The sequence below is a fragment of the Pundamilia nyererei genome, unplaced genomic scaffold, assembly GCF_000239375.1.
Source record: "Pundamilia nyererei isolate P.nyererei 1_Seehausen unplaced genomic scaffold, PunNye1.0 scaffold00004, whole genome shotgun sequence".
Taxonomy (NCBI): Eukaryota; Metazoa; Chordata; class Actinopteri; order Cichliformes; family Cichlidae; genus Pundamilia; species Pundamilia nyererei.
In genome coordinates this window covers 389324-405653 of record NW_005187405.1, presented here as the reverse complement: position 1 = coordinate 405653, position 16330 = coordinate 389324, and the positions used below count along the sequence as shown (strand labels likewise).

The 16330-nt window shown below is 42.2% G+C and overlaps 1 protein-coding gene across 2 annotated transcripts in view; it reads right to left on the bottom strand.

Moving 5' to 3' along the window:
• Window positions 1-17: 17 nt before the first annotated feature.
• Window positions 18-16330, bottom strand: part of pkn2a (protein kinase N2a) — a 23147-nt gene continuing 6834 nt past the window's right edge. For both annotated transcript variants that reach the window (XM_005720992.1, XM_005720991.2), the window contains exons 2-23: window positions 15595-15759; window positions 15268-15403; window positions 11317-11471; window positions 8312-8441; window positions 8036-8181; window positions 7670-7877; window positions 7047-7232; window positions 6719-6828; window positions 6481-6624; window positions 5316-5391; window positions 4925-5081; window positions 4496-4622; window positions 3942-4078; window positions 3610-3685; window positions 3341-3432; window positions 3074-3250; window positions 2921-2983; window positions 2761-2837; window positions 2432-2574; window positions 2212-2319; window positions 2051-2131; window positions 18-1962 (exon numbers count right to left, since the gene is read on the bottom strand). In XM_005720992.1, the coding sequence (XP_005721049.1) occupies window positions 1759-1962; window positions 2051-2131; window positions 2212-2319; window positions 2432-2574; window positions 2761-2837; window positions 2921-2983; window positions 3074-3250; window positions 3341-3432; window positions 3610-3685; window positions 3942-4078; window positions 4496-4622; window positions 4925-5081; window positions 5316-5391; window positions 6481-6624; window positions 6719-6828; window positions 7047-7232; window positions 7670-7877; window positions 8036-8181; window positions 8312-8441; window positions 11317-11471; window positions 15268-15403; window positions 15595-15759 (2898 nt within the window). In that variant the 3' untranslated portion in view covers window positions 18-1758. The remainder of the gene's footprint in view (window positions 1963-2050; window positions 2132-2211; window positions 2320-2431; window positions 2575-2760; window positions 2838-2920; window positions 2984-3073; window positions 3251-3340; window positions 3433-3609; window positions 3686-3941; window positions 4079-4495; window positions 4623-4924; window positions 5082-5315; window positions 5392-6480; window positions 6625-6718; window positions 6829-7046; window positions 7233-7669; window positions 7878-8035; window positions 8182-8311; window positions 8442-11316; window positions 11472-15267; window positions 15404-15594; window positions 15760-16330) is intronic.

Sequence of the window (16330 nt, the reverse complement as noted above, 5' to 3'; positions counted from 1 at the left end):
GAAAACCAGAAACAAAGTCACTGTTACAAATGTTTAATTTGTGCATTCGTGATGGGCAACAAACAATGACTGCAACAATGCCTTTGATTTTCTTTGTCTTTTTACACCGGAGGATGAAGAGCAACTGCTGTGAGTACTTGGTGTACCATCCATAAAGTTCATCTGTTCTGGCAACAACATGCACAAGCAAAAGAATAAAAAACAAACACTTTGTACAATCTATTTTCATTAAGAAACATTGATAATTAAAAACTATTGATAAAATTAGTGCTTTCAGCTTAATTGTATACATACAGTATGTATATATATTTATATAAAATATACCCTGCCCTCCCCCTGTAGTGATTCATAAACAGGTCTGCAACATTTGAGTCAGTTTATACAGAACAGCCACACTAACAGAGTGCCGTGCCCCCTATGTCAGCTACAACATGTAACCTGAACAACAGGAAGCTTTCAAATGGCTTCTGGATGGAGACCTGAAGTTACTATGAGCTTTGTAGCCTCATTTCCAAAGCAACAGCTGAGGACACCGACTTCTGCACAAAACCACCTCATTAAATCTGCCTTTATGTAAACTTTCAGTGTGTCAGATTGTTTAAACTACAGAGAGCCGCTCCTCTGCTACTCCCGAGGAGGACAGGATGAGTTTGGTTTCGGTAGCTGTAACTGGGCGAGACGCTTTAGTGTCTTTACTGAGGTAAAAGAAAGAAGAAGTCAAGTCCAACACATGGTTGTTCTGTAAGGACATGAAGGAATCAAAGCGCAAAACCAGCGGTCATATAATGTTATGGTTTGATCGTGATGCTCGACTGGATACTGTATCAACTCCACAGCTGGTCACTAAAAGCAGCGAGGCCACTAGAGGGCACCAGACAAGATAATTTTAGTGTTTTTCATCATTTTTTTCCCCAGCCAAAGGGCATTTTAATGAACTCGGCTCAAAATAAACAGTAATTCATTTACCAGTTTGGGCGGTGTGTAAGACATGGAAGCTTCAGGTGGACACGCTGGGAGGAAAAGGAGGTAAACTGGACCGCTAGACCCAAAATAATATGTAGTGAATACTCTTACTTGTTTTCAAGTCAAGAAGCAGTAGTAGTAGTAGTCGTCAAGATGTTTTGTTGTTGTTGACTATTCAGTGACGATGCTTTAAGCACTTCAAATTCAATGAGCGCCACTTTCAGATGCGATTGCTGCAGAACTTTACAGTGAGATAAGGTACGGCGAGGGCTTCGAGACTAACGAAAAAACCAAAACAAAACAAAACAATAAAATATACGACTGAATATTATCTGTACAGATCAAGAAAATTGAAAACAGTGACTCTAAATAGCATGACTGTGATGTTGCCGTTTTCTCAGAGTTCATGTGGAAAACATTCTCAGTGGTCAGACAACGGACACGATGGCAGTCTGTACAGGAGGACATCCCGCCTGCTTCACTCTCCAACAACAGAATTCATTCTTTTTCCCCTCTCCTTTAAAAAAAAAAAAAGAAAAGTTCTTCATGTGGATATAAAAAAAAAGAAAAAGAAGTAGTAAGTGTGTGTCCTCAGGAGGCATCTGGACTTTCTTCTCAATGGCACACAGTTCTGCCCGAAAGCTCCTCCCCAAACATGAGGGGCAGGGAAGAGTTTGTCTGTTCTTGTTTAAGGATTTAAAAAACAAACAAAAAAATGGGATCTACAGTCATTGCTGTGCTTGGTTCACAGTGTGTGTGTGTGTGTGTGTGTGTGTGTGTGTTTTTCAGGCGGAGCTAACACCAGTCAGCGATGTAATCAAAGTCAGAGAACAGGTTTTGCTCCTCGGAGTTCAGCACTCGGGGTTCCCTGGGCGGGGTTAAGATCGGAGCCTCTGAGGTAAATTCATCGTCGAAGTTGCTGACGTCACTGGAGCCCAGGATGGTCGGGACGAACGGCGGCTTCACCTTCTTGGCCAAAAGCCCGGTCCAATCGATGGTCTATCAATAAAGACAGAGAGCGAGTTGGTAACAACAGCGTTCTTTTCTTTGATTACGACAGTGATAACTTTCTCTTTGCGCCTCTTACCCTGAAGAAGAGATGTTTCTTAACCTCCTCTGCATCCTTTTCTCCTGCTCCCAGCCGTCTTTCTGGGCTCCTCCTCAAAAGCTGAGCACAAAGACAAAAAATATAATGTTAAAGTTTACACCCAGGAGCACAAAGAGACCGTTTCTTGTCTGTCTACACACCCTCCTCATGATGGAGATGGCCTCAGTTGAGAGGAACCGTGGATAGCGGACTTCATCGTTGACAATACTGTCAAATACCTCCTCTTCATCATCACCGGGGAAGGGTGACTGAAAGAGAGACGTGCCAAGGAGGAAAAAACAAAAAACAAAACCTGATGTAAGGAACATATTCAAGAAATAAATGATGAATTCTTGACATCTTGACGAAACACATGCTCACCTCTCCAACCAGCATCTCAAAGATGAGGACGCCCAGGCCCCACCAGTCCACGGCGCGGGTGTACGACGTTTCAGTTAACACCTCCGGAGCTAAAAACTCTGGTGTGCCACAAAACGTGCTGGTGCGATCCCTGAAACCCATTCCTGAAGGCAGCACAGAGCACGTCCATCACTCCAAAACAAATCTACATGTGTACCTCCAACAACTGATGGAGCAAGTTCATAACTCTGCTTCTCTGAAGATCTTACAGCACAGGAGTGAACAATCTACCACAGGGTTATGCTTTCAATAACTCTCAAAGTTTCAATTTGACATCATCATCCATTTACCTTCTTTGCAAAGCCCAAAGTCAGCAATCTTTACATAGCCCTCTGTATCCAGGAGCAGGTTATCTAGCTTCAAATCTCTGAAAATTGCAATGAGAGCAAAAATAACTTTCAGGACCCTGACTTTGAATTGAAGTATTACTTTAAATTTCTCAGGCCTTACCTGTACACAATCTTATGGTCATGTAAAAACTGTAATCCCAAAACAACGCAGGCTGCATAAAACCTGCAAAAAGGTACAAAAAACACAGGAGATTTAGACGACGTGCCGCTGTGAGAGTTTGTGGTCCTGCCCACACGTTAACAAGACACTCACACAGCCCTGGGCTCAGAGAAAACATCAGCGTGGATGTGCATCATCAGGTCGCCTCCAGCCGCGTACTCCATCACAAAGCAAACGTGCTCCTGCGTCTGGAAACACGCAAACAGGTTGACCAGGAACGGGTGACGGACGCTGTTGACCGTTTCAAAGATCCTCTTCTCGCACATCAGACTGGCAAAGAGAGGAGGAAGCTGAGTCACCACATTACACCGAAGTGACCTGACAGTGGGGGGGGTTTGTGAAAGAGCTTTAAGTGAGTACCTGTCGACCTCATCGCGAGCCACAATGTCTCCTTTCTTTAGAGCTTTGATGGCAAACATCTCTCCAGTGCTTTTGTATTCTGCTAAAAGCACCTGTGGAGGAGATGAACACTTCAGTTTTTTCCTGCTTGATTTGTCTACTAAAAGTTATTCAGTCCACAGAAAATTTATGGCAAACATTTTTTTTTTATTTTTTAAATTGACTAAACATTCTTAATATAGTAGAAATGTCAAGAAGATAATCATCAGCAGCATTTTTATTCAAAGTACCTTTCCAAAGTGACCCCGTCCAAGGACTGCCACGCATTTAAAGTCTTGGAGACTGAATTGGAACGGCTCTTCTTCCCTAGAAGGAGACCAGTGCATACATCAGTGTATTCACTCACTCCAAACCAACCTGCATTAAACTTTAAAGTTACAGCAAAACAAAACAAAACAAGGAAAGAGACACCACCATGAAAATTCAGTGACTTTGAGCCAAAGCCAGGGGGCAGTGTTTAACCCAGTGTAATTTGTTTTGAGTAGTAAGTCGTTTTTATTTGAAGGAAACCAATTCAAAGCTTTAAAGTAGCATATACATGGCAAGCAGTGACCCTCCTTACCTTATCTCTGTGTCTTTCTGAATGGCTGTAAGCTCCAGGTCTGGATGCTGGAACTCATGGTGCACCACTCCATCCATATCTGGCTTCATCACCGTGCTGATTCTCTTGTTGAGGAAGTCAAATGAGGCGAGTGCATCCTGCGGAGAGGAAACACAGGAGAACAGAAGGACAGAAAGAGACACACAGGGTAAATATGAAAACAGTGCTGGTCACCTATTTGTTGTGACTTGAAATTTAGTCTTTAGTGTTTCTCTGTAGATGAAAACTAACGTTGGAGAAATAAAGGTTTTCTATTAAAGAATCTAACTAACAAAACATAATTCAAAAATCATTTCTCTCAGTGCGTAACAATCTAATATTTCCTTCCTTTTTTAAAATGTTTTAAATTAAATTTCACTTGTTTGGCAACAACACACTTCCTTCCAGCTGACAGGAATGAGGCCCAGCATGGTGGACTTTTACGCACAGAGAGCTCAGCATGACTGCATCTGTGATTGTATCAGCTCGCATGCGTCTTATCACCACTTCTTGTAATTCCTTAAACAAAACCATACCTGTACTTCCCCCTTGTCAGAAACGCTGTGATGCACTTGTGGTTCTCGGATGTCATCGGGTATGGAGTAACGTTTGGGCCCTGGAGTGGGCTCTTTGTCGAAGTCCAGCTTGGTCACCAGCGGGTCGCTGTGTAAGGGACAGAAGTACAGCAGTGGTGAAAGTTCTTCTTACCGAGCAGCTGTGCCCATAGACACCCATGTAAAATGGCAAACACTACAGCATTAAAATGCATGTTTACATGCGAGTAAAAATCTTTGCAATGCAGCCATACACTTTATGGAGCTATGCAGATGCTAAACAAGTTTTCTAGCATTAGTTAATTACTTAGCACCCTACAAGAAGACAGAGATCAAAAATAAAATTGCGGATGTCACAGTGGCTATACACATCTTTTCTATACAGTCTGTGGTTGCTGTATGGCTGTGTACCTGCTGGGTGTGGGTGAACCAGGCAGGCTGCTGGATCCAGTCTCAGCCGCCTGTGGGCTGAAGGAGTTTGTGCTGACGGTTGGTATGGCTCTTCTAACCAGACGGCCCCAGGTGGCGATGTTGATGTTCATCTGAGGGGCTCGCAGAAAAGTTTTACCTGACAAAGAGTAAAAGACAGGAAAAAGACTGTAAGAAAAAAATGAATAATGGAAGAAGAGAATCAGGAATATGCAACCAAATAAGTAAGGGATCCGAGGAAATTACATACAGTACTTAGTAAATGTATGAACACTGGAGAATCACTGAATATATTTAAACACGCAAGTCAACCAAGAATCCATCACTGCTGCCTTAGAAACAAGAACATGATGGCTTCACAGCAGCGACTCACCTTGCTGTTTGGAGAAAATCTTCTTTTGTCTTTGCAACTTTGGTCGTCTCTCTATGACAGGGTTGAAAAATGTTACCTGAAAACAGAGAAATAAAAAAGTAATTTCACAAAACAACAAAACATCTGTTTCCTGTGCATTCTTTACTCCTGTGCAAATACACATGTCTGTAGTTATGCACAAGCATAGGACACGCTGTCGCAAGACTAGAAACTAACACAAACGTGTGCCAAATCATGCACACCCGTAACACTTTACAGATTTCTGTCAGGATTAGATCACACTGAAAAAGCTCCACATCTAATCTTACAATCTTACATCCAACAGTAAAACCTTCTGATTTTATTTTAAGTTTAATGCATGAGTAATTTTACACACAACATCTATTAAACTACACTTCTGATGCAGACACTGTTTGAGGCAAGTGACTGTCATTAGTTTGTTTTTATCTGTGAGCGATTATTTAAACCCCGTCTTGCAACAAAAGCTTAACAATCACACTTCGTTTACGGCACGTTGTTATTTCAGAACTCAACCTTCAGGCTGCTCCAGATATCATTTTATTGGCAAGTTTTTTGTACTCCTGGATCTGTTTGATATCGAGGAGATACCCTCAATAACAGCTGACTGAGTGCAGAAGCCCCACCCACCTGCTGCTTAAACCTTCTCTTTACAAGGGGCAACCAATCAGAAGAAAGCTGGCTTAAAGGCAGAGAAGCTAAAAACTTGTTGTTTTGGAGCTTGTTTCAGACAGTGGATGAACCCAGTGATGAAACTGCTCTAATAAAGACGATGAAAAAACAAAAACAAAAAAACATGGAGTTGGACATCTCCATAATACGTTTGAAATATTCTTCTGTGGACAGACTTTACCAAGATTCCAGTCTAGGTCTTCTCAGAGTATTTATTTCTTATAATTTTATAGCTTTTATAAGCAAAAAGATCACCAACTGACACACTTCACCATGTTTCCAATTTTATTTCCTATAAGTATAAGTAAGTATGTCTATCCATACATGTCCTACCAGATAATGTTTAATTGTGACCATTCAAAGCTAATTTACTACTTAAATTACTTTTTTCAATTTTTAGATTATTAAAATATGCCGACAGTTACAACTACTTATCCCCCTTTTATGGAATTAAACTGAAATGGTGTTTGTATACCTCAGCAAACAGCATTCCCTGTGGCTCCAGGTACAGACACATTCCATGACGTTGGTTGTCCAGGAAGTCCTCCAGCCGCAGAAACTTGACAGCACAGAGTGAACGCCAGTCCCGCCAGTACACAGCGATCTCCAGCTCCCGGGACTGCAACGCAAAGATGTGAAACTCAGCGTCCGTGCTGTATAAACACAGAGTCAACAGCGCAGGTGTAGTTCAAGGGTGGAAATGTGTGTGTTACCCGGTCCAGCTCCAATGTAAACTTCTGGTCCCATGCCTGATTGCTGACTGGTTTCCAGCTCGTCTGTCCTACCACTGTGTTGTCCAGCTTCAACACTGCACTGATCTCATCTGAGGAAAAAGCACTGAGCTATTAACAAAACCCCAATTCTATCCCCGTTGGTATTAAACAGGCAGTTGCTTCACTTCACCCATATTATAGTTTCAGGTGTGACTTGCTCTGGGTCATGCCCACACTTTAAGTAAACAGATCATTTGTTTGTGAATCAGCACAATATCACAGTTCATCTTTCGGTAATTATTTTGTGTACGAGATCAGATGTACTTACTGGAGAGTTCCTCGCTCTTGGTTAAGTTCCTTGAGCTCACGCCGCGGTTTCGGTTTGCTCGGCTGATGAAGGACGAGCGGGTCTCGCTGGGGCTCCAGCCAGGCAGCGGGACAGATGCAGCTTTGGAACGACCTGGGACATTTTCCAGTAGATCCTGACAGCCCATTAGCCTGACATCTAATGTGCCTGGAGGTGAGCGAGGACAGGACACACGTGTTATACAATTGCTCCTGCACAAATTTGTTCCCACTTGAGGTTACTTCAAGTGACACCATGTACTGGTATAATGAGCTAGCCCAGTTTACTGTCTGCTCCTAAACTGGACTATAATTTGTGCACCTCCAAATAACTAGGGGGGAAAAAACAACTAATCAACCAACCAACCAACCAGATCTAATTGTCTAATAATCCATCTTCTTTTTTTGATTCAACAGCAAAAAGTAAACACTGTATTACAACCAAAAATAAAAACCAGTCCACACAGATCAGCTCAGTATACTTAAAAGCGGATACAACTTTAAATTAAAGGGTAAAGAAACAAACAAAATACCAATAGACCACCTTTAGAAACAGAGTCATATTTGCACTGTTAGTGATTAGGAACAGCTCAATAGTCCAGTTACCTGTGAGTGCTGCAGGCTTGGTCACGGTGCTGTACTGTGGGAAGATGATACTGGATCTGGGACTGAGGGCTGGTGACGACAGCAGGGACAGCTCTTCTATGATGCTGTTGCTGCGAGGATGGTTTTTAGGCAACTCAGCGAGGCGTTGCTCCAAAGAATATCGCAAAAGGTCAAGCTTTTGACTGGACTCATTGAAACGAGCCTGGGCCTGAAAGGAAAGGAAGAGGATAAGGCAGCGAATTAAGACAGATTGAAAGGAAATTATTTTACTACAGCAGTCCAGAGATCCATTTCATCTCAAGTCTAAGATTGCATGATCTCAAAAGTGACAGATTTTGACTTGTTGTCCAGTTTTACACAGCCTACCTCTGAATGTGCCCTCTTTTCTGTGACTTTTCCAGAGCCCAGAAGTTTCATGACATTCTTGGCTCCCTCGGCTACCGCAGCCTCTATCTTGGCGTGGTGACACAGCTCCTCCACCCGCAGATCTAAAGGGCTGATGATGGGCTTTTCTGGAGTACAAGGTCACACTTAAATCATTCACTCTGATGACATCGGATTTATAACCACTGTTTCTGTCTTTCTGTTTTAATCTCCTCAGAAAAAAAAAAAAAAAAAGCTCTGAAGGAAGGGAAGGCTCACCCATCACATCATTGTTCTCAAAGCTCAGCTCGCTGGCCTGGCTGGCCTTGAGGATCTGCATCCTGATGAACTCAATCTTCGTCTTGCTGTCCTGAAGCATCTGCTGAGCGGCTGCTAGCAACTTACGATCCTGTGAGTAAAATTGGAAACTAAACCATCACCGCTCATTAGGGAGGTATTTTATCTCTACAGACCATTGATGACCAAATCAGAAGATTCAATAACATTTTGTCTAAATGCACCTAATCCCTCTGCACGTGTTCTGTTTTGTTGCATGTAACACAAAAAGCCCAGACACCCGTTCGTTCCGTTAATTGGACTTGAAGTCTAAATGACAACATGGAAAATCTTATTCACCAAAGAAAAGAAAAAAAAAGTGTGCACTGCTGTGTTTGCTGAACCTTTCCTACGTGCAAACACACATTGGAGTAAGCAAACTCCACCCCAAATTCCTGTTAAGTTTAAATCCTGGTTGTTGATATCTGCGCTTGCAGGAAAGGCCTCTGTTCAACAGGCACTTCCTCTCTGACATCAGGAGAGGAATAGTTCCAACTGGAAGGTGCCTCCGTCGGTCTGACAGGGAAAGGTCGCTTACACCCGCCCCAGCAAGCCAGACAATGCAAATCAATTGACAGCTCCCTTAATGCTTATTGCATTACAGTTTTCAAACTACACTCACCAGAATTTCAAGTGTCCTCCACCAAAACAGTTTTATTAACAATATCCTGCAATAAAAAGCTAAATTATATCATTTCAAAGCAGAAGAGTTTTCGGTTTTTGGTGGGTGGTGATTACATGACATTGTCTATGTACAGTAAAAGCAAGGGGCCTCATTCACAAACAGTTGGTACTCACAAACTCAAAGTTAAACCACATGATTCACACACAAATCTGAGATTCCTCAAAATATCCTTAACCTCAGTTTGCTTCATTACAAATGTAGAACTTCCTCAAGCAGAGTTTATGAACAAAGACGCAGCTCTCTTCAATAAAAAAATATAAATAAAATAAAAGTATTCACACAGTTTACCTAAATTACATTAATAGAACCACACACTGGTTAAAAAGGCAATAACCTATCATCACACTACATTCCAGCATTTTTGCAGTTATTCCCAGTTACGATTGCAGTGGGCCACTCATCTTGGATGGACAGATCAGGTGGTCCTTGGTCTCCACCTGCTACCGGACACTACAACCTTTATATTTCTAACACACTGTCACTCCTGAGAACTCGGCTCTTTCAAGCTTCAAACTCAACACACTTTTGTGTCACTTTCTTCAGCTGTGAATTCCAGTCTAAGCGTCACTCTGACAGCACTTCCACCACTGTTTGCATGGTACAACTCTAGGCAAACGTGTCTCCTTAGAGAAACCAGGGAGTGGCAGTACGCTAGCGCAGCGCACACTCTGTCAGGTTAGGATGATTTTGACACACACACACACACACACACACACACACACACACACACACACAAAATGAGTCGTGTGCATGTTTCATGAAACCAAAGGCTCCATGTCTGTTTTTGGAAATAAACCCCAAAAAAACAAAAAATAAATGTTAGAAATAATGTTATTACAGTTCCTTCGACTCAGCTTAAAACCTCTTTGGGGTTTGCCAATGATTCCAATTCAATCCAGAAACCCCAGACTACACCAAACCATCTACTACACACCGGCTTGAATTACTACTGACGGATACAAGGGCCGAGCTTAACACGAGAGGCTCTCGGCTGTTATTACCGGTCTTCGTGACTTAACGCACACCTCCCAACTAAATTATAGTCCTCCCTGACTCTGAGGACTCGAGGACACACAAGGACCAACAGAGCTTTGTGAACAAACAGCGGTGCATATGACACACAGTATGTGTCAGCGCCTTCTCCCGTTTCCTCCTCCCCTACAGTGAAGCTATAAAAGCAAACCTGCCATGCAGCAGCCTGGTATTCATAATGGCAACAGGCCAGCCGGCTCCAGTTAACATGCGATTATGCTCACAGCACCTTTCTGCAAAGACTTTACCTTAAGTAGTCTAAGCACTTGTGATTATGAGTCTGGAAACTGACAACCTGCGGTACAAAAATTACACTAAGTAGTGTTTTGGAAAAGGTCAAATCAGATACTAAGATTAACCAGCAAGCCTCATCATTTGTTCATAATGACTTTTAATTAAGATAGATTTGTACTTGCAGAACCAAGGATTTTTTTAATAGTAGTGAGCCCCTTAAGTAAATTCATTCATCACTGTGATGAAGCATGCTCAAGTCCAGGTAAGGCAGACACACTTCGCGCTGTCATTTTCTGAGTAAATACACAATTACATGCAAATATGTGAAAACTAACAGATCAGTGATAATCACAAATTTCACAGGAAAATTGGTCCTATTGTTATCATGGCAGTGAGCCACTTGGTGGTGGTGGGAAAGCAATCTACTGAAATGCTGACAGCTCACAAGAAGACGGCTATAACGCTGAATCTGTACCGCTGCATTTTATTCGTTTTCCAAAGTAGTAAAGATATGTCATCTTTTTTAAACCGTAAAGAATCACAATCATTTGCCATCCAAATCACCCGGATTGAGATGACAAAAACACTCCTACTGCAGTTACAGGTGGTGTTTTTGCTTACTTGCTTTCTTTAAGGTGCCAGGAGCAGAACATTTTGTTTTTAAGTTGTTGAATTTAAATGAGGTTCAGGCTGAACCCACACAGCTCAAAACGGCACTATGCCAACTGGTTTGAAGTGTGTCTGTTGACTGTATAAACACATAATATGTTTAGTTTGAGGTAATAATGTTACCACCCAGCAACATCATCGTTTGTACATAACTGTGGCTAATATTGTGCTTCCAGATCTCAGCATTGTTATTTTTACTGAACAAAGACTAAAACAGAAGAAGCAGTCAGCTATGTAGAAGTGAATCTATTCATTAAATAAAGTATCATCAGAATGTGTCCGACGTGAACCAGAGCAAGCCTGAATCTCCAGGTAACCCTTCGCCTACCTTGGAGGACCCGTTGGAGTACATCTGAATCATGTTCTCGGCGCCCTGTTTGACTTTTAGCTCAATGTCAACCTGCCGTTTTAAGGCCGCCAGTCGGTTGCTGCTGGTGCACATTCTTGCTTCGCTGTTAGGGGTACCTGGTGTTAAAGGGCATTCTGGGTAAAGGAAGAGGAAAGAAAAAAAAGTTAGCATCTTATGGCCATCTGGAAACAATTGTAGACATTACATAAAGCATGTTACATTTGGCACAAATGTAACATGGCTACAAATATTACAAAAATAGGCTACAAATATTAACGGAGCATGTGTGCGCCATTTTTTATTAAGCTAAACAATCCTGCAGCTCTGCAAAAGGATTGATAAACTGCTTATAAAGCGTGTCCTGTTGCAACTTCAGTGGACACTTTACATGCTCAGAAGGGTGTGCTGTTTATGACTTGATGAGGTTTGTTAGCACAATGCTTGACTCAGCACAAAAACTACTACAGAAGTCAACAACATTAGGATTAAGAAATCTATTGTCAGCTAAGCTTCGTGGATTTTTCAAACAAGTTTTTGCTCAGAACGGAAATCCTTCAAATGTGAAGCCACAACTATTCAGTCTGAGTTTGGCTTTAATGCTTTGGTATTCAGGAGTTGTAATATGAAAGGCTGTCATTTCTGATCTCAGCTCATTGACTCTCTCCTGAAGTCTGCGCTGTTCCAACAGCACAGGGAAACCCCTGCGGCCGTCTCTATTGTACGCATTTAATAAAAAATAAAAAAAAGGAACAACACACAAGTGTGAACATGCAGATGATTGCCAGTACTAGTGCCTATACTGTTTATGCAAAGACAAAGTAAACCCAAAAAAGATACATGCAACAGAATATCAACTCTTAAAAATGATCCATGTCCAGATCCCACAGGCTGCAAAGACTAAACAATAATCTGTCCATAGGTCTGTAGACATTTAATTGTTTTTCCTTTTACACATAAATGCACACAGGCAAACACACAGAGATACTTAAACCCACTGTCGTCTACTCTCAGAGATGGACCACAGACCTGGTGGATAGGTTCACTGTTTTGTTGTGTTTTTTGGTCAAGTCTGAACTTGAAAGGTGCAGGTAAAAAATAAATAAATAAAATAAAAAAAAATAAAAAACCCTCTCCAAGCTGATCATTGCAGCTGAAAGCAGAGCAGAACATTCACTCTCACACTCACACACACACACGGGTGAGGTGGGCAAAAAAACCTGCCCGACTTCTCCTGACTTGACTTGCAAGTTGAGTTTCAGAAGCTATGTTTTCATAAAGCTAGTAGTCTTAGAAAAGAGTCAGAGCATTCTTTAAGTGAGCCCACATCTGAAGCATGAACCCTTCCAATCTGTTGCAAGGTCCTTTAACATGGTACTCTTCATTATGTATTTAACTTCTAGCCTTTAAGCTCAGCTCTGTTTTTTTAGTGAGTTTTCCAAATCCAAAGACACAAAACATGTCACATGACATAACCAAAGACCAACAGTTCACTAAAGGTGTCAAGACCCAAAATAACACTGGCAAAGAAACGGCGTTGTACTCTGAGACAAAGCCAGATGCAGATAACAATAACCAGCAGGCAGGTCTGTGATTCATTCAGTCCGAATGCTTCATCAAAACACCCTCTAACGATTCCTTTGAGCACCTGCGGGATACGGGCAAAAAGGAAGTAACTTATTCTTTGAACTAAAAGTCTAAATGATTCATCTAATGAGACTTAATAAGCTGAGAGAGCGCTTCACTGCTGAGTTTTCTGTTAATGTGGAGGAGGGGAGGATGCTAGTCCTTACAGGGTAATGCTTTGATATGGTGACACACTTGAAGAGGTAGGGCTAGACAAGAAAAGCAGAGTATTTGCAGAAAAGCCTGTGGAGCAAGGTGAGAATTTTAGAGGTGCTCGGGGCAAAACTGTCACAGGACATCTATTTAAAAAGACACATGCAGAAGTGCTGCTTGTGTCATCTAGTACATGTCTGGGGCTTTCCTCTTCGCCTGGGGGTGCGGTTTGGCTGAGGTCGCATTGAGCCAAGAATTTAAGGTCTACAACCCCCGCCTCTTCCAAGAGTGATCCAGTCCCTGCTGGGCCGTAGGACAAGATAGCTGCAGGGCTGATGTCACTGCTGGACAATCGACAAGGGGAACCCTCCCTCAGATTAACCCCATCTGCATCTGATGAGAAGGCAATGAGACGGCAATGAGACATGCTTACACCGTCTAAACTAGTACATCGTGAGTGGGAACCTTAAACCTGTGTGTGATGAGCGGTAGGCAAACAGATCGGGACTTAATAACAGACGATGTTGGGGTTAGCTTTCTTTATGAATGAGATCATATGTGACAGAGGGACCTGACTGGTGTCCCCTGCTGCTCACACAGAGCGCCTGAGTGCGAGTCAGTCCATTTCTGGCCTCCTCAGCTGAGTGGCAGAGAATAACCAGAGCCCCCTCAACTTTCTCCTGGAACAGAAACACATTCTGGGCTGCTCGGAGAGACAGAGCAACTCCTTCCTGCTAATTCAGGAAACAAGAGCTGAACATATTTCAAGAAGCTGTCTCGTGTCTAAGGAGCTGAACTGCGCTCAGTCCCTCTTGGCCGTTTTTGCGATGGCCAGCGACATTCCACTGGCCTCGCGTCACTTAAAAAGAAAGCCCTTATTCACCAGATAGGTCGCAGAGTCAGGCTAAATTTATTTTCACTTAAGATAACCATTTACTAAGACAACTTCCCTTCCCTCCTCCAGCAAACAAATACACACACTCACAAATCCCTCCTCATCAACTTCCTATTGTCAAACGTGACGGCGACAGGCAGACAAATACCATTCCTTCTCTTCCTGAATTTGCGCAGACATTTGCCACCAACAGCTACCCTAAAAGGCAGCTACTGTGACAAAAAGCACACTGAATGCACAGATGCTGCTGTGGTCCACTCTCTCCAAATTCCACTGTTGTCAACAAATGCAAAGGAGCAGGCTTTCAACAGCCTCGGAGAGGAACAATCGACAGCTCATTGTAACTGCCACGGGAATGTGGAATGCAACAATGTCAGCCTCTGGAGAGTGAGTCACCTCCAAACACTGAATGTGCTCTGTGTGTGTTTACATAGGTGCTCGTCTGACACAACAGAGACAAAATTATTTGGTGCTGTGCATTTACAGCTAAACCATAAGACTGCTACACATACATTAACTGGAAGAGTGGCCTGTTGCCTTATGTGACCTGGATAAACTCATAGCTGATAATGAATTTAGCTTTAAAAAACACTGGCTGCAAACAAGAATGCCAGCGTACGATTACGACTGCAAACAAGACGACAATAAATGTGAACACTTTAAGATATAAAGAAACAGAGCTTCACAATAAGACTTAAAAAAAAAATGTGTCCAAGACCATGACTCCTGGACTGTGCTGTCATTTGCAACAAGCCAATTAGGACTGGAGCTACAGTTTATTTTCATCAGTGCTTCATCTGTTAATTATTCAGCGAGTTTTCGGTCATATAAGACAATTAAACAAACACTGTGTGTATATGAAAAACTGCATGTGAAGCTTAAAGTAAACTTAACGTCAGGTATTTGATTTTAAAAAGACGCTGTCCATCTGATGGCGGTGACACATGGGTGTATTGATTTGGTTACAGTTTTTACCAAAGCTTAAATGAGAGTTTCGGCCCTGTAAACCTGATGTAGGCAGCTTTTGTAATTATTAAGTTATGACAGACTTCCTGGACGTTTAACATGGAAAATATTCATTGTATGAAGGCTAATCTTTGCATGGCATTATTACATTTACTTAAGTGGCTGTACAAAAACTTAGGTGGGAACATTATTTTTCTGATGATTAATTATTTGACTACTTATATTAACCCCTTCCTACTTTGGTACCATCTATTGAATCTGACCCTGCCCTCCTTTAGTGCTTGTGTAATTACCTAGCACTTCTTCGGGGTCTTTTACCACAATGTGGGCGTTAAGTTCTTGTAGCTCCTGATGAAGCTCCTCGACCTTCTTGTTAGATTTTTTCAGCATGTTGTCAACGTAAGCCAGGCTCTTCTTATCTGTGGTGACCTGAGAGGCGGAAAAATGAGAGGCGGAAAAATGAGAGGAGACCACCTTAAAGCCTTGAAAAGCATCTCCATTAACTTAATCATAAATGTGATGTTATTAGACAAGGGAAAGATAGAAAAAACTGCATAATATATTTAGATTTAGACATTTTGAGGGAAACAGCGGATACTATACTATATCTGTGACATTACCTTTCGCAGGTTCTCTGCACCCTCTTTGATCTTTAGTTCCTTACGGATCTCACGGCGGATCTGCTCCTTGATCTCATCCAGCTTTTGTTGGACCATGGTGTCCGACAGGTCCAGGTTGTGTCCCAGACCGAGGCGCTCTGCCACCTGTTGGCCCCGGGCATCCCCCTGGAGGAGGAGGAGAAGGAGGAAGAGGAGGAGGAACAAAAGAGCAGATAAGGTGAAGATGTGGAATGTAATTAAGAGTAGTTCAGCAAGGGAGGAGAAGAAGAAGAGAAAAGGGATGGTAGGGGGGGAAAAAAAAAAAAAAAAAAAGGAGGAGGAAAGGACAAGCAGAGGTCAGTCACGTACTGTGCACACTGGCATTTTAAACTAGCATTTAATCAACAGGTCTTATCAACGTTAAACTATGAAGGAGAGAACAAATCTGCACTGCATTCAAGTGCAGAATTGCAAAACAGCTGAAGCTGTTGCTTCATAACATGCATGGATTTCCATCTCGTCATGAGCGCTCATGACGAGATGGAAACACAAACGAGGAGTTAAAAACAATTTCGGCCCAGCAGTTAGAGTTTCTCACAATCACAAGCAAAGTTCATGTGAAATCTGAAGCCCTGAATGCAAATATTCACCAAATCCGAATTATTCCTGGTCTTTGTGTGGTGATTACTAGGGCTGCCACGATTAGTCGACTAGTCACGATTATGTCGACTATTAAAATCGTCGACGACTAATTTAA